The 22,968-nt window shown below is 38.1% G+C and overlaps 1 protein-coding gene across 2 annotated transcripts in view; it reads right to left on the reverse strand.

The window, feature by feature from the left end:
* Positions 1 to 6,301: 6,301 nt before the first annotated feature.
* Positions 6,302 to 22,968, reverse strand: part of LOC115225855 (glutamate--cysteine ligase catalytic subunit-like) — a 42,544-nt gene continuing 25,877 nt past the window's right edge. The window contains exons 12-17 of one of the 2 annotated variants that reach the window (XM_029796843.2): positions 21,571 to 21,657; positions 20,206 to 20,310; positions 16,871 to 16,952; positions 10,704 to 10,774; positions 7,157 to 7,274; positions 6,302 to 6,715 (exon numbers count right to left, since the gene is read on the reverse strand). In XM_029796843.2, the coding sequence (XP_029652703.1) occupies positions 6,549 to 6,715; positions 7,157 to 7,274; positions 10,704 to 10,774; positions 16,871 to 16,952; positions 20,206 to 20,310; positions 21,571 to 21,657 (630 nt within the window). In that variant the 3' untranslated portion in view covers positions 6,302 to 6,548. Of the gene's footprint in view, positions 6,716 to 7,156; positions 7,275 to 8,804; positions 9,788 to 10,703; positions 10,775 to 16,870; positions 16,953 to 20,205; positions 20,311 to 21,570; positions 21,658 to 22,968 lie in introns of those variants that run through there. The other variant, XM_029796844.2, reaches the window with a different exon arrangement.

The following is a 22,968-nucleotide window of genomic DNA, read 5'->3' on the forward strand; positions in this document are numbered from 1 at the left end:
TAAAGAAGCTACATGGCTAAATTAAATGCATTAGCTAACACAGAGTGGATGAAATGGGGTTATTGATAGAACACACACACACACACACACACAAGTTACGGTTATAGGATAGAATATTTAAATATAATCATTATAGGTGGTTTAGTGTGTGTGAAAGAGAGAGAGAGAGATTCTTTTCACATACATTTAGGTTTTACATTGAGTTTACCATTCTTCTCCTCCTCCTCCTCATCATCATCATCATTGCTGCTGTCAGTCATCATCATCTTCATTATCATCATTGTCATCATCATCTTCATTATCATCATTGTCATCATCATCATATTTATAATTGTTGTTGCTGTTGTCATCATCAACATCATCATACTTTGTTGTCAGTCTGCTATGCTGGCATGGATGGGACAATTTAACAGGATTTGACAGTTCCAAGGACTATATTATACTCCACTTTGCAGCAAATACCGGGTATTTGTTTTTTTTTTTTTGTGTTTTGGTTTTTTAATGGCACCAGCACTAGTGAGGTCATCCTGCAGCTTGCAAGACTAAAACCCTTTCTGACTGAGTAGTGGTACAGTAGAGATTGAAAGAGAGGGAGGTAGTTTTATGCTACAAGATGAGGGGTCAAAGTATGAGAGAAGGGAATAGAGCAGGACTGGTTTCTTGCTGTAGAGAAGCTACATGGCTAAATTAAATATATTTTGTTAAAATTAGAACAGTGTTTTTAAATTGGCATATTTTTTACAAAAATGTAGTTGTTGCATTATCTAGCCACAAAGCCCCAGTCAAATACAGCCAGCATCCCTGAAATGATACTATATCGGTCTTGAATTTTGGTGCAAGGCCAGCAGTTTCAGGGAAGGAGCTAAGTCAATTATATTGACCTTAGTGTTCAACTGGTAATTATTTTATCAAGGCTAAAGGGCAAAGTTGACCGCCGTGGCATTAGACTTTGTGGCGCTAATTTGTTGATAAAAGTTAGACATTTGAGTCTGTTTAATGTTAATTCAATGACTGAAGATATGGAACAAACAGAAAAGCAAGGTTGGCTCAGCAAATTTACTGCTTAAATAACTAGCTTTCTCTTGGATTATTCTTAGTAACAGTGATAAAACACGTTTAATCATTTTCAGGGGATGGATTTGAAAAAAATTTTTTTTTTCATCATGGCACAGTTTGTCTCACAAATAAAGAATGTTCAATACGATTGTATTATTTCTTAGAGTATATTACACATATTTAACAAATTCCTTTTTTTTTTTTTTTGGAGTTGTTTTTATGTGGGCGTGTGCATACATTTTACTCTTGTATATACTGATTTCCAAATAAGGTAAAATCTTCTCATGCAAAATATTGGAAATTAAGGACACTGCTTGTATGACAGTGACAATCATTTACAACTGCAATATGGCGTCAAGACAAGGAGATACAAACACACACACACACACACACACATATATAATATATATGTGAAGATGCGTGGCCTAGTAGCTAGGCTTTTGTACTCACAATCTCTAGATTGTAGGTTCAATTCCCAGACAGGATGCTGTGTTGTGTTCTTGAGCTGAGCATTTCATTTCGCATTACTCCAGTCCTCCTCTTGGTGGTGGGCAATGTTGGCCTGGCTGCCTGGCCAGCAGAATGGTGTCATTTGAAGGCTAAAATGAGGCAAAGCACATTGTGATCAGCAATGTGTAATAACATCTGATTGTCTGGATGGTCACATGATTAATATATATGATAAAATAATTTTGTCCTCATCATCAATTTCTGAAACATAACTGGTGATGGTGTGTTTATGTGCCTAGAACTTAGCAATTTGGCAAAAGAGATCAACAGAATAACTGCCAGGCTTAAAAAAATAAGTCCTAGTGTTGGTTCAATTAACTAAAAAATTCTTCATGGTCACACTCCAGCAGAGCCACACTCTAATGACTGAAACAAGTAAAATATATGGTGCTGAGCAAATAAACTTGATGTTTGCCAAAAAGTGATGCTTGGAACCAGACGATACCCTCACCCCAAATTAGTCTGAAATTGTTGTAAACTTTAAGTACAGAAATAGTTACAGGTCAATGTTTGTGACATCAATGACATAATTTGAACCTTCACCCCAAATACATGTATGTATGTATATATATTTATGTATGTATATATTTATGTATGTATAGATATTTATGTGTGCGTGTCTGTGTTTTCCCCACCACCACACCACCATTGCTTAACAAATGCTTGTGTGTTTATTTCCCCATAACTTAGCAGTTTAGCAAAAGAGTTCGATAAAATAATTACTAGGCTTACAAAGAGTAAGTCCTGGGGGGCAATTTCTTCAAATAAAGCTTTTTAAGGCAGTGCTCCAGCATGGCCACAGCCTAATGTTTGAAACATCAAAAATAAAAGAATATATTTTCAAACTTAAAATTTATTAGTAATTGTATATAAAAAAAATAGTTAAAACGTTTTGTGTTTTGCTAGTATTTCAAGCACATCCGCTTCCTGCCTCAGTTGCCTTCTGCTTCCGCTGTCATCATAGTGATACCTGCACCAAATAATTTGGTTCTCATGAGCTGGTGTACTACATATGTTCTAGTTCCTATATTCCTATGAATTCACCCACCCACCCCAAATCTCTTCTATCAGAACTAAATGGAAGCTTGAGCTTGTTACTGCTCCCATTGAACACAATGCTGCTCAAGTTGGAAAGCCAACCAGAGATGGTTGCTCTCCTTGTGTTTATAGCCTTCCACTACAAACCTAGGGTTTTCCTAGATGAATAGGAGCCAGAGGATTTGTGGAGATGATGAAGAACTGAGATGATTTGCTATCTTCTGTGTTCTAGGAGACCCACCCAACACAGCAGAAACGATATCCTAAAACCAATTTGGTTATGCTTGTACGTATGGGGCCCTGCCCCTTATCTCTCTCTCTCTCTCTGCCCCATCAAGCTTTTTCCCCACATCTCGTCCCCAAATACCTGTCATTTCTCTGTCACTTCTCTACTATTCAGCTGTTGTAATCCCCTGTGAGCAGAATAGTCACATATTACATCCTCAACTGCCTGCAACCACTTCTTTTTCTCATTATCATCTCTGCCCACACTATTTCCACCAATCACCTCATTTTTCTGCCTTCAGCCATTGCTCAGCTCTCCTATTCTCCATTCTTAACAGCTTCCTTCCCTGCCATCACTCTCAGAGCTCCCTCATATCTATCATCACATCTCACAGTAATCACTGCCACCAAGCCACCCCCAACTCTCTCGCCCTTAGTCACTACATGTACCTCTACCTCCATCTTTTCCCCTCTATTGGGGGTGCTCAAAACTTCCTGGTTTTGGGTGGTGAAAAAAAACAGGATGAATCAGTTAATTATGATTCTATTCAACATATTCCTCTTCTCAGATTCACACACTTATTGCTGCGGTCCTTCTGTTATTCTAAGCCCTGTAAAAGTACTCAGAAGGATAGGCTTTCAGCCAGGCCTTTCACAGTACCCTTAAAGCTAGGAACTTTTCAGCACCCCTTTGTATCCTAATAAACCTCCTGTGATGCACTGCATCTTGAGATGTATCAGCACCCCACAACCACCTTTGTCTTCATTCAAGTTTTCCATCTACTCAGCCTCATGTGGTTCTGGGTTCATATATATATATACATACATACATATATATATATATATCTATATATATATATATATATATATATATAAATGAAAGAATGGAGTTGAACGAAGATGTTAACAAAATTCATTTACTCTCGACATATGACGTGAATTTGCTACCCAGGTTTCGGTTAAACAAATTTTCCATTCAATCGATAAACATAGGATAATTCATTCACCTATTTAAATATATATATATATATATATATATATATATATATATATAATGTGCATCCAACAAATTTCCCAAGTTCACAACATTTCCACAATACAAATTCAAAGACAATTCTAGCCAAAATGACTGCATTAGCAAGGAAATACATTTCATGAGAAAATATCGACTGAGTCTAAATTCTCTAAACTAGCAACATTGAGACTTTTTTTTTATATGTGTATGTGAATACATATGTATGTGTGTATATATGTGTATTTATGTATGTATATATATATACATGTGTGTATGTATATATATATATATATATATATATATATATATGTGTGTGTGTGTGTGTGTGTGTATATATATGTATATGGGTATTATGTGCATGTATATATAGTTTGTGTATGTACATGTATGTGTGTATATATATATATATATGAGTGTGCGTATGTATCTGTATCATCATCATCATCATTTAACATCCGCTTTCCATGCTGACATGGGTTGGACGATTTGATTGGGGATTGGTCAAATGACCTCGCCCAAATGTTGTTTTCCATGTGCCACCAGCATAAGTACCAGTAAAGCAACACTGGTAATGATCACGCTCAGATGGTACTTTTTACATGCCAATGGCACAGGAGCCAGTCAGTGGCCCTGGCAATGATCACACTCTGCTGCTGCTCTTAGAGCTCAAGTGACATGGATGTCAGTCATGCAGTGATGTCATCGAATTTAATTTTTATTTCACTTGCCTCAACAGGTCTTTGCAAGTAGAGTTTAGTGTCCAATGAAGGAAAGGTACTCATAAGTGGGCTGGTTACACAACTGGTATAGGCCATGTGTTATGGTCTCACTTGGCTTGCTGTCTTCTCAAGCACAGCATATTTCCAAAAGTCTCAGTGAGGCCTAATATTCGAAAGTCGTGCTTCACTACCTCATCCCAGGTCTCCCTGGGTCAATCTCTCCTAGAATTTTCCTCAACCATTATGGTGTAACACTTTTTCACACAGCTATCCTCATACATTCTCATCACATGACCATACCAGCCCAGTCATCTCTCTTGCACACCACATCTGATGCTTCTTAGGTCCAACTTTTCTCTCAAGGCACTTACACTCTGTCGAGTATGCACACTGACATTACACATCGATTGGATCATACTGGCTTCATTCATTGCGAGAATACACATGTCCTCAGAAGTCACAGCCCATGTTTCACTGCCATGTAGAATGGCTGTTCGTTCACATGTGTCATACTGTCTACCTTTTACTCTGAGTGAGAGGCCCTTTGTTACCAGCAGAGGTAGGAGCTCTCTGAACTTTGCCCAAGCTATTCTTATTCTAGCAGCTACACTTTCAGAGCACCCACCACCTCTACTGACTTGGTCACCTAGGTAATGGAGGCTATCAACTACTTGTAGGTTTTCTCCCTGGAATGTGTCAGAAGTTGTTCTCTGCACATTTTCAGTGTTTATAGTTCTTGAGCATTTGCCACATACAAAAACTATCTTCCCAATTAGCCTTCCTTTGATTTTGCTGCACCTCTTATGTGTCCATAGCTTAAACTGGGGACATCTTATAGAGTTTCTACCTACACCTTTTCTACAGATCGAGCAGGGACAACTACCTGAAGGGATTTGTGGTTTGTCTGCCTTCCTACTTATTTTGTATATATATATGTATATGTGTATATGGGTGAGTCTATATAAGTGTGTATATCGATATATGGATATGCAAGTTATTCATAAGAAAGAAAGACAAGGAGTTGAAGAACCTGATTTCGATTAAAACCCCATTGGGAACAACTTCACAATGATTATTATTATTACTGCTGCTAGTTATTCGACGACTACAGCCACTCCTAAGAAAACAAGTCTTGACCACATTATTTAATTTACAAAAACAGATAGTAATAATTTGCAGTCACGGTCAGTTCAACTTGTTACACCACCAAAACTAACGGATATTACCACGTGCTCTTGCAGGAAAAAGGAAATTAAACTGTGAAGGTTAATTTTAATTTAATTTTATTTAATTTTATTTTATTTTATTAATAGCTCTTTCCTCTTTACATATTCCATTTTAGTACATCTTTTGATAAGGCTTTTCAAAAACTGAAACATCAAAATGCATTCTTATAAAAGGAAAATTAAAATGTACCCATGTTGTATATCTCATTTCACTGTTTCTTTTTTCATTGTTCAGAAAAAGTTTGTTTTCTATGTTTTTGTGTTTTCTTTTCTCATTGTGTTCAACGTTTTTTTGTTGTCCTGTACCCATATATGCATGTATATATACATATATAAGTAGGTATGTACATATATGTATGTGTATATGCATATATTTATATATTATTTATATATATATATATATTATATATATAATATATATATATATATTTTTGTATGTATATATATATGGGTATGCATAGACATAGGTGTGGCTGTGTGGTAAGAGAATTGCTTCCCTACCACATGGTTTGGGAGTCAATCTCACTGCATGGCACCTTGATTAAAAGGTTTTTTTCTGTACTCTTGGTCCAACTACAGCTTTGGGAGTTGATGTAGTAGATGGAAACTGAAAGAAGTCTGTTGTGTGTGTGTGTGTGTGTGAGTGTGCATGTGTTTATGTATTTCTTGATTATGATTTATTGATTGTAGATATTTGATTATATTTTGTGTGGAAGCCAAAATTGAACAAAGTTAAGATAAAATCGTTGGAATGCTTCCTTAATAATTGACAAATGCTTGTGGAATCCTTTCTTCATTGTTGACAATCCTTTCACATTCCATAAAAAAATCATAAGTGATTCTGTCGCTGACAACAGAATCATTCTTGTAATCTTCATGATTTCTAACAAACTGCCTTGTCCATTGGGCTAATGTCATTATCTTTCCTATAAAATAAATTGAAATAATAAATGGTTTATTATTTATTTTCTATGGAAATTCTTTGCTGCATTCGGTAACAATATCCTATCCCCATGATCTAAGGCACAAATAGGTAAAGCCTGATCTGTTTCTTTGCTTTATTTGTTTTAGTGGTAATAATTGTTTCAAAAGTCTTATTTAAAACTGAACTGTGGCAGAATAGTTTAATGACAGGACAGGATCTGGAACGAATACTTCACACACATGCATATACACACATTATCCTTCATATTAGTCTGTAGTATATGGAGTGTGAAGATTTACTAACAATAAGTGTTACTCGGTTAAAATACAGTTTAGCATTATATTTGATAATTGAAAAAGAAACTAGCATTATTGGAGGGTAAATGTTATATATTTAAGATAAAATTTGTTTAATATTGATGAAAACAAATGAATCGTCTCACCTGCCGCTTTGTCTGAGATATATTTCAGGTATTGCATTATTTGTGGCCTTTTACTGGCGTCATAGTCAAATTGATCAAGGTATTTGTGTATGAGAGGAATTAAACCAGGGAAATCATCCTGTTGATAATAGAATCAAAATAATTGCAAATAGTTTGAGTTTTCTGTCCCGTAGTTGTTTGAGATTGCCCGACTGGTTATAAAAGTTATTAATATTTTTGGTTGAAAGGACAATTACAAAAATACACAGAGAAATGGAAAGAATATTAACATAGGTGCAAACATGGCTGTGTGGTAAGAAACTTGCTTCCCAACCACACTGTTCTGGGTTCAGCTTCACTGTGTGGCACCTTGAGCAAGTGTCTTCTACTACAGCCTCAGGACAATCATAGCCTTTGAGTGGATTTGGTTGATGGAAACATAAAGAAGCCCATCATGTGTGTGTGTGTGTTTGTATGTACGTATGTATGTATGTATGTATTTACATGTGTGTCTGTATTTTTCCCCACCACCACTGCTTGACAACTGATGGTGGTTTGTTTATGTCCCCATGACTTAGCAGTTCAGCAAAACAGACCTATAGAATAAGTACTAGGCTTACAAAGAATAAGTCCTGAGGTCGACTTCCTCAACTAAAAATCCCTTTAAGGCTGTGCTCCAGCATGGCTCCAGTCAAATGACTGAAATGTGTAAAAGAATAGAATATTCCCTTTTACATTAAAAATACTTCATCTGTATGTTCATATGGTGTAATGCTGCATTCATGTACAAACATATGGACCATGCACAGTGGACCATCTACAAACAAAACTACACATAATTACTCAAATTATGCAGAACATATGCAGAACACTACAGAACACTATGCAGCCAATAAGGCAGTCAAATTTCCCCCTGCACCATCATCAATACTCATCAAAACAATCAGTAATCTCCTCTTCATGTTTTTAAAAAATAGTTGCTTCATCTAGATCAGTGGTTCTCAACCAGAATCCAAATAGCATTTAGGGGTCTACATGGCCCTTGTGGGTCCATGTAAGATTCCGTTGTACAAGAAATGAAATTGATTATTATTCTATAATACACAAAATATTTTAGCAATTTCCGTTATGCAATTCCTAATAATATTTAATTATAAAAATATAATAGGATATTTTTAAACATCAAATGGTTACGAGGGTCCAGTTGAGCAAAATAAAGGATCAAAAGGGGATCCATGGGCAGAAAATGGTTGGGAACCATTGATCTAGATTATACTTGTTTACTGATTTCACCTTTTTTCTGCTCACTCACACATACATCTCATCACATACACATTTCATGCGCATCGACATGCATGCATTCACAAACATTTAGCAGAAAGATGGTACCAAGCAAACACACAATTGTTACAATGCACATGTATCTTTGATCTTTTACCTGTTTCAGTCATTAGACTGCAGCCATGCTGGGGCACTACCTTGAAGAATGTTTAGTCAAATGAATGGAATGGATCGACCCCAGTACATTTAAAAAAAAAGTTTTGTACTTATTCTATCAATCTCTTTTGTCAAACTGTTAAGTTATGATGATGTAAACACACCAACACCATATATATATGACGGGGTTCTTTCAGTTTCCATCTACCAAATCCATGCACAAGGACATGGTTGGCCCAAGGCTATAGTAGAAGACATTCGCTACTCAGTGAAACTGAGCCTGGAAACATGTGGTTGAAAAACAAGCTTTTTACCATTCAAATTTACTGTGATATAGAAGACACCAGCCAACTTCAGCTGCTTTTGTCCAGAAGCTCAGAAATAATTGAATTGGTTCACCGTACCAACTCATAGGAAGAGACAACACTGACCCACAGACTACACTGCATTGACTCACAGACATAAAAGCACTGCACTATGTACAAGTCACTCAGACATTTGGCAGCACATAACTGACTTACATACATAAGTGTGTTCTCCAGTCTACAGATTGTTTTTTTCCTAATACTTTTGAATTGTACTTTGACCTGTATTCAACCGTTATTCTAGTTTCTCCTGTGTATACATACACACACACACACACACATGCTAGTGCTGAAAAGTTCTTCGCTTAAAGAATATTGCAAAAGGCTTGGTTGATGGCCCAACCTTTCGAGCTCTTTAACAGGGCTTAGACTATATGAAGGACCGCTGCCAATAAGTGTGTGAATCTGAGAGGGGAATATTTCGAATAAAATAATTTACTGATCCACCTGTATTTTCTTTTACCAAAAACCAGAAAGTCTTCAGCATTATCTCATATACATACATCATACATGGATGCATGAGTATGTATGTATATACATACTTTATTACTCGTGACTACTGTACTTTACAGAAAATCTCTAGAAACATTCACGTTGACAAATTATTGGATTCAAACTTTGGCACAATTATATTTGATAATTAGAAAAGAAACTAGCATTATTGGAGGGTAAATGTTGTATATTTAAGATAAAATTTGTTTAATATTGATGAAAACAAATGAATCGTCTCACCTGCTGCTTTGTCTGAGATATATTTCAGGTATTGCATTATTTGTAGCCTTTTACTGGCGTCATAATCAAATTGATTAAGGTATTTGTGTATGAGAGGAATTAAACCAGGGAAATCATCCTGTTGATAATAGAATCAAAATAATTGCAAATAGCAAGAATTGGCAAGAAAAACCCTTACCAATTCCTATTTGATATCTATCCCTTTCAACAAAGCATGAGTTTTAGAAGTGATATCAACACTTTCTGTCATTTATATTCTTTTAGAATCTAAAATGTGTTAGTGGGCCATTTTGCTTAATGGTAGATTACTCAGTCGGTATCTGAGGGGGTACAGGTTCAACTTCTATAGCTGTCTGCTGGCAACTTTTATAGGTGCAGGCATGGCTGTGAGGTAAGAATCTTGCTTCTCAACCACATGGTTCCAGGTTCAGTCCCACTGAATAGCACTTTGGGCAATCTTCTTCTATTATAACCTCGGCCAACCAAAGATTTGTGAGGGGATTTGGTTGATGGAAACTGAAAGAAGCCCGTTGTGTGTGTGTGTGTGTGTGTGTGTGTGTGTGTGTGTGTGTGTGTGCGTTCATGTGCTCATGAGTCTGTGTTTGTCCCCCACCATCGCTTGACAACTGGTACTGGTATGTTTATGTCCCGTAACATAGTGGTTTGGCAAAAGAGACTGATAGAATAAGTAATAGGCTTACAAAGAATAAGTCCTGGGGTCAATTTCTTCCATTAAAACCCTTTAAAACGGTGCTCCAGCATGGCCACAGTCAAATGACTGAAACAAGAATTCACGAACTTTCGAGGGAACATAAAATAATCTCTTTTTTGGGCTACAGAAGATCTCAAACCACGCATAAAGCTAAAAAAAAAAAAATGCCTGTAAATATTAGGTTTAAAGAAAAAATATTTGGATTGAAAATGTCAAATGCAGCCTTTGACTTTTCTGTTCAAAAGGTTTTTCTGCCTGATATTTGCAGGCCATTATTTAAGGTTTTCTGTGTGATTTAGAATTTATTAAAAATATTTTTTACCTTTCCATTCATGATTTCATCTAAAGTCATCAAAGTGTAAATATCATCTGTTAGTTCACAATTAGCAAATTCTAATTGACAGAAAATAAAACAATTATAGATTTAGTACAATAAATACTGTAAACACATCAGCTTATATAGGGTAACAGGCAAATAACTGTTTCTGTTTACAATGCAAAACCCTAATCTTAGAATGTTTAAACAAGGTGTGAGAGAAAAACTTCCCATGTTTTATGGTCAATGTTGTGCTTCTTGTAATTAGTTTGGTAGGTTGTAATGAGGTTTTCATGTAGCTAATGTGTTATTACTCTTCTTTAGTTATTATCATGCATTTGCTGTTCAAACGTTGATCAAAAACTAAATCACCCGTGACCCATTGGATCACCTATAGTTCAAGGTACCTAGAAAATCACATATCTTAGTAACCTATGGTCCGATTTACATGAAACTTGTTTTATTTCATATTCACGTGAGCATCCTCAATATCTGATTCCTGATCCCTCTTGCTTCTCTCTCTTTCTCTTTGTTCCACAAGATGCTCAGCCCTTGCTTTATCAGTCTCATTGATCTTTCTATTCACATACCAGTCTTGACCTTGGGTAAATATTTTGTAAATGACCCGTTTGTACTTTCATTTGAAAAACGTATAATCGGCAAATTTATCATAAACATTTTTCAATGAGAAGGGGAGGTTGGCTGAATTTGAAATGAAATACATATGGCCTTGGCAAACATGATATAGAAAGAACTGGGGAAATCCTAGATTCATCTACTAAGTCGCATTTGAATAATAATAACTAAGCTGTTGATTCAAGAGAGAGAGCAAGTAAACTGTTGATTCATGCACAGCAAAATGAAGAAAGGAATAATATTTGGGGAAACTATTTAAAATATACAACAGATTCTGTGCACAGACCACAAACTAAGTTTAGTCCCCACATAGCTTGATGGGCTTAGAAGAAAAGTTGTATATTTAGCTATCATTATTATTATTGTTATTATTATTATTATTATTATTATTATTATTATTATTAATACTAAATTAATCTGTGTGTGTGTGTTCCCACCAGTGCTTGACAACCGATGCTGGTGTGTTTACACCCCTGTAACTTAGTGGATCAACAAAAGAGACCGACAGAATAAGTACTGAGGTCAATACATTCGACTAAAAATTCTTCAAGGTGGCACCAAAGTATAATTAATGAATGAAGCAGGTAAATATATCTTTATAGCCAGGAGTAGCTGTGTTAAGAAGCTTGCTTCCCTACCACATGGTTTCAGGTTCAGCCCCACGTGGTGGTACCTTGAGCAAGTGTCTTCTAATATGGCCTTGGGCCAACCAAAGCTTTGTGAGTGGATTTGGTAGACGGAAACTGAAAGAAGCCCATTGTATCATCATCATTGTTTAACGTCAGTTCTCCATGCTAGCATGGGTTATATGCATCATCATCATCATCATCATCATCATCATTTAGCGTCCGTTCTCCATGCTAGCATGGGTTGGACGGTTCAACTGGGGTCTGTGAAGCTGGAAGGCTTCATCAGGCCCAGTCAGATCTGGCAGTGTTTCTACGGCTGGATGCCCTTCCTAACGCCAACCACTCCGTGAGTGTAGTGGGTGCTTTTTACGTGCCACCCGCACAGGTGCCAGACAGAGCTGGCAAACGGCCACAAACGGATGGTGCATTTTATGTGCCACCGGCACGAGGGCCAGGCGAGGCTGGCAACGGACACAAACGGATGGTGCTTTTACGTGCCACCAACACGGGGGCCAGACAGAGCTGGCAAACGGCCACGAAACGGATGGTGCTTTTACGTGTCACCGGCACGGGGGCCAGGCGAGGCTGGCAACGGGCACGAACGGATGGTGCTTTTACATGTCACCGACATGGGGGCCAGACAGGGCTGGCAAACGGCCACGAACGGATGGTGCTTTTACGTGTCACCGGCACAGGGGCCAGGCGAGGCTGGCAACGGACACGAACGGATGGTGCTTTTACATGTCACCGACATGGGGGCCAGACAGGGCTGGCAAACGGCCACGAACGGATGGTGCTTTTACGTGTCACCGGCACGGGGGCCAGACAGAGCTGGCAAACGGCCACAAACGGATGGTACTTTTACGTGTCACCGGCATGGGGGCCAGGCCAGGCTGGCAACGAACACGAACGGATGGTGCTTTTACGTGCCACCTACACGGGGGCCAGACAGGGCTGGCGAACGGCTACGAACGGATGGTACTTTTACGTGTCACCTGCACGGGGGCCCTGATGTTGATCGACCTCAATTTGGTTTGATCTTGATTTTGACTGTTCTCACTGGTCTTGCCGGGTTTTCTCACGCACAGCATACCTCCAAAGGTCTCGGTCACTGGTCATTTCCTTGGTGAGACCTAAAGTTCGAAGGTCGTGCTTCACCGCCTCGGCCCAGGTTTTCCTGGGTCTACCTCTTCCACAGGTCCCCTCAACTGCCAGGGTGTGGCACTTTCGCACACAACTATCTTCAGCCATTCTCATCACATGACCATACCAGCGCATACGTCTCTCTTGCACACAACAACTGATACTTCTTAGGTTCAACTTTTCTCTCAAGGTACTTACACTCTGTCGATTATGAACACTATGTTACACATCCATCGGAGCATACTAGCTTCATTTCTTGCGAGCTTACGCAAATCCTCAGCAGTCACAGCCCAAGTTTCACTACCATGTAGCATGGCTGTACGTACACATGCATCATACAGTCTGCCTTTTACTTTGAGCGAGAGGCCTTTTGTCACCAGCAGAGGTAAGAGCTCTCTAAACTTTGCCCAGGCTATTCTTACTCTAGCAGTTATACTCTCAGCGCACCCGCCCCCGCTACTGACTTGGTCACCTAGGTAACGGAAACTATCAACTACTTCTAGCTTTTCTCCCTGGAAAGTGACGGAAGTTGGTCTCAGAGCATCTTCAGTGTTAATTGTTCCTGAGCATCTGCCACATACAAAAACCATCTTCCTAGTTAGCCTTCCTTTGACATTGCTGCACCTCTTATGTGTCCATAGCTTACACTTGGTGCATCTTATAGAGTTTCTACCTACACCTTTTCTACAGATCGAGCAGGGCCATCTACCTGAAGGCGTTTGTGATTGGTCTACCTTCCTACTTATTAGGACTTTGGTTTTGGCTAGGTTGATTCTAAGGCCCTTCGATTCTAAACCTTGTTTCCATACCTGAAACTTCTCCTCTAGTTCTGATAGAGACTCAGCAATTAGAGCAAGGTCATCAGCATAGAGGAGCTCCCAGGGGCATCCTGTCTTGAATTCCTCCGTTATTGCCTGGAGGACTATGATAAATAGGAGGGGGCTGAGGACTGAACCTTGGTGGACCCCAATCTCTACCCTGAATTCTTCACTGTACTCGGTGCCAACCCTCACCTTACTAGCAGCGTCTCTGTACATGGCTTGTACAGCTTTCACTAACCATTCATCTATCCCTAGTTTCCTCATTGACCACCAGATGAGGGATCGGGGGACCCTGTCGAAGGCTTTCTCCATATCAACAAAAGCCAGGTATAGGGGCTTGTCTTTGGCTAGGTATTTCTCTTGCAGCTGTCTTACCATGAAAATAGCATCAGTAGTACTTTTCCCTGGCACGAACCCAAACTGCATCTGATCTAGGCTAACTCTCTCTCTAATTGGTTGGGCTATAACCCTCTCCGTAACCTTCATTACCTGATCCAGCAGCTTGATACCCCTGTAGCTATTTGTATCTAGGGCGTCACCTTTACCTTTGTAGCAGCTGACTATTATGCTGCTACACCAGTCATTGGGAATGACTCCTTCGTGTATCACCTGGTTAACTATACGGGTGACTAGGCTATAGCCGACACTACCAGATATTTTGAGCATCTCTGCAGTAATTCCTGATGGGCCTGGGGCTTTCCCTGTTTTCATGCTTTTAATTGCCTTATCTACTAAGGAACTGTCAACTCGGATTGCTGGTCCCTCTGTTGGGTCAACATTCGGCAGAGACTCTCTTTATCCCATTCATTTTCCTCATTCAGCAACCTTTCATAGTGGCTTCTCCAAACCTCTCTCTTTGCATCCTCATTTAGCGCAAGTGAGCCGTCATCCGTGCGAACACATTTTTCTCCTACCACGTCACGATTCTCTCTCACACACTGTCTTGCTATACGAAATACCTCAAGTCTTTCATCCTCACGGCGCAGGACATTGGCAAATTTTTTTCCTATCTGCTTCCCCTCTGGCTAAATAAACCTGCCTCCTAGCTTCCCTTCTTGCAGTCTGATACACTTCCCTGCTACCACCGTTCTTCCAGTCCTTCCAAGCCTGTTTCTTTTGTCTAATAGCTCTGTCAACAGTATTGTTCCACCACCACGTTATTTTGGGTCTTGTGGGGACTTTGCACCAGCCACAGATCTGGTCAGTGGCTTTCAGCAGGTTGTCCCTTAGAAGCGCCCAGTTATCTTCTACCCCATGTGTAGCTATGCCCCCTTCTATTTCGTCGAAGGCTTCAAGTAACATGTCTCTAAATCTCTGTCCATTAGCAGGATCTTTAAGCTTCCAGACCCTTCTTCTCCATGTTGGTCGTCTTCTAGTCGTCCTCTTAGTCCTGATCCTAAAGTCACTGACTACCATTCTATGTTGTGGGGTACATTCTTCGCCTGGGAAGGTTTTGGCATTCATAAGCAGCCATCTTTCCCTTTTTCTGGCAAGGATGTAGTCGATTTGGCTAGTATGCTGGCCCGAACGGTAGGTGACCAGGTGGCTTGTTGGTTTCCTGAAGTTAGTGTTGCAAACCATAAGACTATTCGCATCACAGAACTCCAGCAGCCTGGTTCCCTCCTCATTGCGAGAACCATAACCATAGCCTCCATGAACGCCATAGAAGCCCTCAGCATATAGTCCAACATGCCCATTGAAGTCACCAGCCACAAAGAGAAGGTCCCTGTTGTTCGTCAATGAGGTGGTCTGCAGTAGGGTGTCATAGAAACGGTCTTTCTGTCCATCGGGTAACCCTGGCTGAGGGGCATAGGCCGATATAATAGTTGCTAAACTATGATGGAGCACTAATCTAATCTTCAATATTCTGTCACATACTCTGACTACCTCGATAACTTTATCTACCCATATATGTATTTGTGTATCTGTCCCCCCCCCCCGCCACCATCGTTTGACAACCAACATTGGTGTGTTTACATCTCCATAAATTAGCAGTTCAGCAAAATAGACAAATAGATTAAGTACTAGGCTTACAAAGAATAAGTCCTGCGGTCAATTTGTTTGACTAAAGGCAGTGCTCCAGCATGGTTGCAGTCAAATGACTGAAACAAGTAAAAGAATAAATGAATGTGTGTGTGTGTGTGTGTGTGTGTGTGTAAGTGCAGGCATTGATGCGTGGTAAAAAGTTTTCTTCCCAACCACATGGTTCCATGTTTAGTCTCACTGTGTGACACCTGGGGAAAATGTCTACTAGAGGCAGACGGAAGCTGAAAGAATACTTGTGTGTATAAATTATATATATTTAGTTTGTGGCATATTTATATATATGTCAAAGGGGACATAACTAATTCTTTCCCTCCTCCTTTTTCCATTTAGGCTTGCCATTCCATGCTTTGAACCCACTTTCATCTTACCTTTTCTCATGGTTTCTCTTGTTCTGTTTCCCAATTTGTAACCTGTAAAGGCTGTGTGTTCACAGCCTGACGATTACTTGAAGACACTTGCCATGTTTTAAACTTGCCTAGCTAAGATCTTCAATGTATAAAACTATTAGTATAGCTATATACTGTGTATTCTTTTACTTTTTCAGTCATTTTGACTGCAGCCATGCTGGAGCACTGCATTTAGTCAAGCAAATCAACCCCAGGACTTACTATTTTGTAAGCCTAGTACTTATTCTTTCGGTCTCTTTTGCCATTCCACTAAGTTATGGGGACGCAAACGCACCAGCATCAGTTATTAAGTGATGTTGAGGGGATCAATCACAGACATACAAACACACACACACACCCATACACACACATATGGCATTTTAGTTAAGTTTGCTTCTTTCCAGTCATGTACATAAACAACAATATATATTTCCTAAACAATCACAATCTTTAATAAAAGTTAAAATTACATTTTCATTATCCTCAAAATTTCCAATAAATTTAGTTCTTACCTTTTTGGACATCTTTTCTGAAGTGAAACTTTTCTTTATTAATGGCATCCCGCTTTTGTGCTGATGTGAAGTTTTCATCAACCTATGGGGTGAAATTGTAAGAAATAGGAATTTGTATATAAAAGTTAGGAGAGGTGAGAATATTTAATATGGTTTATATACTCCTCATGAAATAATTCTATCAATTGGATATGAATTTCAGCTGCATGAACACTCTACATTATACTCCTCTGTATTGAATTATTATGTAGACTGTTAGCCAAGTCCATAAGAGGAACTTATTGTGATAGCCACACAATTCTTTGAATCCGTATCTTCTATTAGAAATTTATACATACATATGTATGTATGTATGTGTATGTGTGTATATGTATGTATGTGTATGTGTGTGTGTATGTATGTATGTATGTATGTATGTATGTATGTATGTATGTTGTTTAGTTTTATTTCAAGATTTCTTGCCAAAAGAGAAAGAGCCAATTTCTAACCTAGATCCAAGGTTCCTTCATTGGAATTTCAACATCAACAGGGTATTTTTGTATGTAATATTTATGTATATGTGCAAATTTGTATGTTTTATGTATGTATTCTCATGAATATAGTTGTATATATGTATATATATATTTAAATATTCTGTTGTGTCTGGGGAGAGTCATTTTCTTTTTGTGCCTTATAATATAACACACTCACCAGCAAAATTTCAACTTTTTCTTATTTTTATTTTTCTAAAATTTTCATTGTGTCTTGCAACTTTTTCAATAGTCTTGACTCTGTCCATTATTTACGCTGTGTTCCCTTTTGTTTGTTTGTGTGCATGTGTGTGGGTCAGTGTGTGTGTGCCTATACATGCATGCATGCATGTACATATGTATGTATGTGTGTGTTTGCATGTGTATGTATGTATATATCTGTGTGTGTATGCATATGTATGTGTGTGCATCTGTATGTACGTATCCTGCATATTTATGTGCTTGCATGTCCGTGTTTATGTATTTTCTATGCATGTGTGTGTGAGCATGTGTTTGTATATGTATGCACCTCTGTCTCCTAGTGTGTGCGTGTGTGTGTTATGCAACTATGTACCATGTTTGTATGTATGGATGTGCATCTTTATATGTGTGGATCTGTGTCTGTTCTTATGGCCTATGTACCTATCCGTCTGCATATTGATCTGTTTATTTTCATATTTATATGCTTACATACAGAAAAAAAGTGGGGGACATACACACACACTCACACACACACATACATACATTATCTATGTAACAGTCCACTAACTATTCTACTCTACCTGTGTAAACTGTGGGTATGATATTTACTATATATATTTCCTATTTAGTCTTGGGGAGATTTCATTTATAAGGACGTACTCCCGTATTTGTCTTTTGGGTGCTTGGATAAGATATGGATGTCAAGTTGACCCAAGTTACCTCCATGGTGATCTTTGGCATGTTGATAGAGTATAGAGGACTGTTTTCTGTCGTCGTATTGTCTTAGATGTTCATTTATTCATTTCGCAATGCTCCTAGACATCTCCCCTATGTACGTCATGTCCATGTCCTTACAAGCACCTTCTATGCATCTTATGCTGTAAACTACATTTTGAGTTCTACAGTTAATACCAGGGCTAATCCTACATAACATGCAGTTATCATTGGTGCATGTGGTATTCTTACAGGGGTACATCCTACATAGTTGTGATCTGATGGAGTTCCCTGCCTTTTCAACAATTTTAATGTTCACAGCTTTTCTAAATCTACAGGCTAGCTTTCCATGGGCTGTGGCCTCTACAAACATCACTCCTTGATATTTGTCGGTTTTGTAACATTTATTTGCCCTCTTATATACATAAATAGATGTGTGTATTTTCCCTTTGTTAATAATTAACATGGTAAAAATATATAAATAGTTAGCCGGGTAACAAAAACTCACACAAGTAAAAAGGTAGTAACTCCTTGTTTTTAAAGGTAGAAACTTCAGGTTTACGTGAAGTTTTTTGTATAATATATATAAATAAATAAATGGAGTTAAACACAGGTGTTATTCAAATTCTTTTACTTCCAACACATGTTTCGGAGATATCACTGGTATTATTCCAAAGGAATAAAATGGTGTAAAACAATGTAATCTTTTCTTCAGGGAAGTGAAGAAATGAAACTCGTCCGTAAGACATTTTAACAGAAAACATGTGTTGGAAGCAAAAGAATTTGAATAACACCTGTGTTTAACTCCATTTAAAATCAAAATAAGCAACAAGGATATGCATTACCGCTGGATATCCTTGTTGCTTATTTTGATTTCAATCATCTTATTTTGAAATTGTATGGATAATACCATACTAAATTCTGGTGCCTCAACCTAAGTACCATATTCGTCTGTATCTGTCTTTGTCCCTCCACCAACGCTTGACAACTGGTGTTGCTGTGTTTACATCCCTGTAACTTAGTGGTTTGCTAAAAGAGACAATTAGATAAGTACCAGGCTTACAAAGAGTAAGTCCTGGGGTTGATTTGTTCGACTAAAGGCAGTGCTCCAGCATAGCCACAGTCAAATGACTGAAACAAAAGAAGAAGTGAGTGTGTGTTGTGGCGAGAGTCATTGAAACCCCTTTGGGATTGGAAGAATGGACAAAGGGAGATCAAATAGATCTTGGTCAATTAAGTAAGAAGCACTCTCATGTATACGTGTGCGTATCTTTATGTTTGTGTTTGTTCTTGCCCCCACAAATGATTTGAACCATTGTTGGTTTGTTTTCATCCCAATAAATTTACAGTTTGATAAAAGAGTCAGACAGTAAAAGTATCAGACATAAAAACTAAGTTCTAGAGTTGATTCGTTCCACTATAACTCTTTGAAGTGGTCTCTCAGTATGGCTGTAGTCCAATGATTGAAACAAGTAAAAGATAAGTATAAAAAGATAGAGTTTACATTAAAAGTGCTATATTTTGTAAAACCTATCGGTTTAGATATGCTTAACCATTTGCCATACCTTATATATCTATGGTTAGGTCTCTAGCAGGAATATTTGCAGAGATCTTAGCATCAACTCTTTCCCTAGGAATCCAACCCAAATCACTGTGTAGAAAGGTAAAGAGGGGAACAAGATTTTGTAAAAGGCTGATGACATTGGCAAACAACTGACCAGTCAAGTTTGTGGTAGAAATCACAGTATCTAAATATAAAGGCAACTAATATGAATGGGGTTCAACAAATGATTGACGACACGAGCAAAGAACTGACCACTCAAATCTCAGCTTATATTTATCTTACAGATAAAAAAGTCCAATGCTTATTATATAGAAATAAACATTTTAATATAAGAAATCAATATTTACCTTTGTTATTGGGATCAAAAGGTTTAGCTTGAGAGTAATTATAGCTCGGTTAAGAAGAATAAGGAATACAACAAGAGCAGCATTTTCAAAGTCAGTCAACTGATCCTGGAAATACATTAAAAAAATAGTGTCAAAATTTATTTAGTGTTCAGGCTAACCATGACAGTTTGCATAAAAGGAAAAGAAGCCACAATATCTCATTCAAAAATAAAAGCATTTTCAGAAATAAGAAAATTTCAACCAGATTATGGCTGGGAGATAACAATTTACTCAAGGCAGTTGACCTCAGTTTCCAACATGGCCTCAAAATGGCTCTGGAACGTGGCACATGCATTCTTTGGCCATCTTCCTCATGTTAGCTTCCAGTTCAGCCTTGTCTTACAAGCAGAATGGTTAGTGTCTTCTTCAATCATGCCCTACGCATGGGATTACAATTGGGGGAAATAAGGGGCCAAAAATTGGAGCTGGTGAAGTTTAAGAAATTCTCCAACAACCACTTCTGACTCTGGAATCGAATCCTGCAGACACACATATGGGCTTCTAGTAATAACCATCTTCAGCCAAGGTTTGACCAGTCTCCAGCAGCTTTACATAGCCATCTGAATTCAACTTAAGGCACTGTTTATCGTTATTGGAGGAATTTCAATGTACAGTTAGTTGCTCCAGCTTGACCATAGTCCAATGACTGATACCATTGAAAGTGTACACCAAATTCTGCCTCAAAAATATCGGACAACCACAAACTATTGGAAGACAATTTCTCCATCTATCTTTAAGGAGGATTGAACTCAAAGCCATATGGTTGAAGAGCAAACTCACCATCCACATGATTATTCCTAAACTATGTCCGTCCATTGGAGTGACAAGGACTGTGTAGCCATCCTTATGGATGATCAATGACTTGTGTAGTGATTTTGTTGAAAGAGAAGAATTGTGCATCGTCAGCCTCATTTTATCGTCTATGACCATCTTCAACTTCAATCCTGTAGCAAGACCAGCTCAAGACGACCGGGGATGAAGAGATGCAGTGGAGGCCCAAGATGTATTATTAGCCCAATTTTGTTGAAACTGTGAGGGGTGGGTGCTGAAAGTTCTTGGTTTTAAGGGTATTGCAAAATGCTTTGTTGGAGGCCCAAACTTGCAAGTTCTTTTACAGGGCTTAGAAAAACTAAAGGACCACTGAAATTAGTGTTTGAATCTGAGAGGGGAATATGATGATTAAAATCATAATTAATTGATCCTCATGTATCTTCTTTTACCCAAAGTCAGGAACTTTTCGGCAACATTTCTTATAAAGGAACTGAATATCTATGTGATGAAACAAAGAAATATCTAATACAAAAGCAGTTTCTAATAAAATGTTACCTCCATTGTTCTGAATTCCACTTTCCATCCAGATTTCTCATCAGGGAGCTTCAATTTTAAGCTGTGTCCATTACTATTAAAGATAGCCTAAAAGGAAATGTATAACGACCCTGGTCATGAATGACAATTTAATAAAATAAAGTAAATTTACTGAAACAACAATATTCTAAGCAACACATCCCAAACTGAGGAGACCTTTGAAGACTGTAATATACATTTGTTATCTAATGTCACTAGCTTTAATGTTTATATTTAGCCACAGGCGTGGCTGTGTGTTAAGAAGTTTGCATCCCAAACACATTGTTCCAGGTTTAGACCCACTGAATGGCACCTTGAGCAAGTGTCTTCTGCTATAGCCTTGGGCCAATCAAAGCCTTGTGAGTGGATATTGTAGATGGAAACTGAAAGTAGCCCATTGTATGTATGCGTGTGTATATATATATATATATATATATATATATATATATATATATATAGGCGCAGGAGTGGCTGTGTGGTAAGTAGCTTGCTTACCAACCACATGGTTCTGTGTTCAGTCCCACTGCATGGCACCCTGGGTAAGTGTCTTCTACTATAGCCTTGGGCAGACCAAAGCCTTGTGAGTGGAATCGTGTATATATATATATATATATATATATATATATATATATATATGTTTGTGTGTTGGTGTTTATCCCCCCCCCCCGTCACTTGACAATCGATGTTGCTGTGTTTACATCCCCGTAACTAAGTGGTTCGGCAAAAGTGACCAACAGAATAAGTACTAGGCTTACAAAGAATAAGTCCTGGGTTTGATTTGTTGGACTAAAGGTGGTGCTCCAGCATGGCTGCAGTCAAATTACAAACAAATAAAAGAATATATATATATAATATATATAATATATATATGTACGTATACACATATATGTATATAAATGGATGTGTGTGTCTGTCTTCCTCCACCACTGCTTGACAACCAGTGTTGGTGTATTTACATCCCCGTAACTTAGCATTACTTGACAATAGAGCCCAAAATTATAAGTACCAGGCTTTAAAAGAAATAATAAATACTAGAGTTGATTTGTTCTACTAAAAATTGTTCAAGGTGATACCCCAGCATGGTCGGAGTCAAATGACTGAAACAAGTAAAAGATATATTGTTTTGCATTGTAATAATGCGTTTCCTCTTAATCTAACACACCTTCTTTCTACTGTTTCCCAGCCTATTCTTACTCACTGTACACTAAAAAGCTTATAAAGTGGAATATATTGTAATCTGTCTTTATTTCTTATTTAATGTAACCTCATTTCATTTCTGTAACAGAGGATGTAACAAAATTACTTCTTAGGCAATGAAAAATTCAAAAGTTCTTCATTGTTCACTATTTTTTGCTTAGTCTTTCAAATATCAGGAAATAA

The sequence above is a fragment of the Octopus sinensis genome, linkage group LG28, assembly GCF_006345805.1.
Source record: "Octopus sinensis linkage group LG28, ASM634580v1, whole genome shotgun sequence".
Lineage (NCBI taxonomy): Eukaryota > Metazoa > Mollusca > Cephalopoda > Octopoda > Octopodidae > Octopus > Octopus sinensis.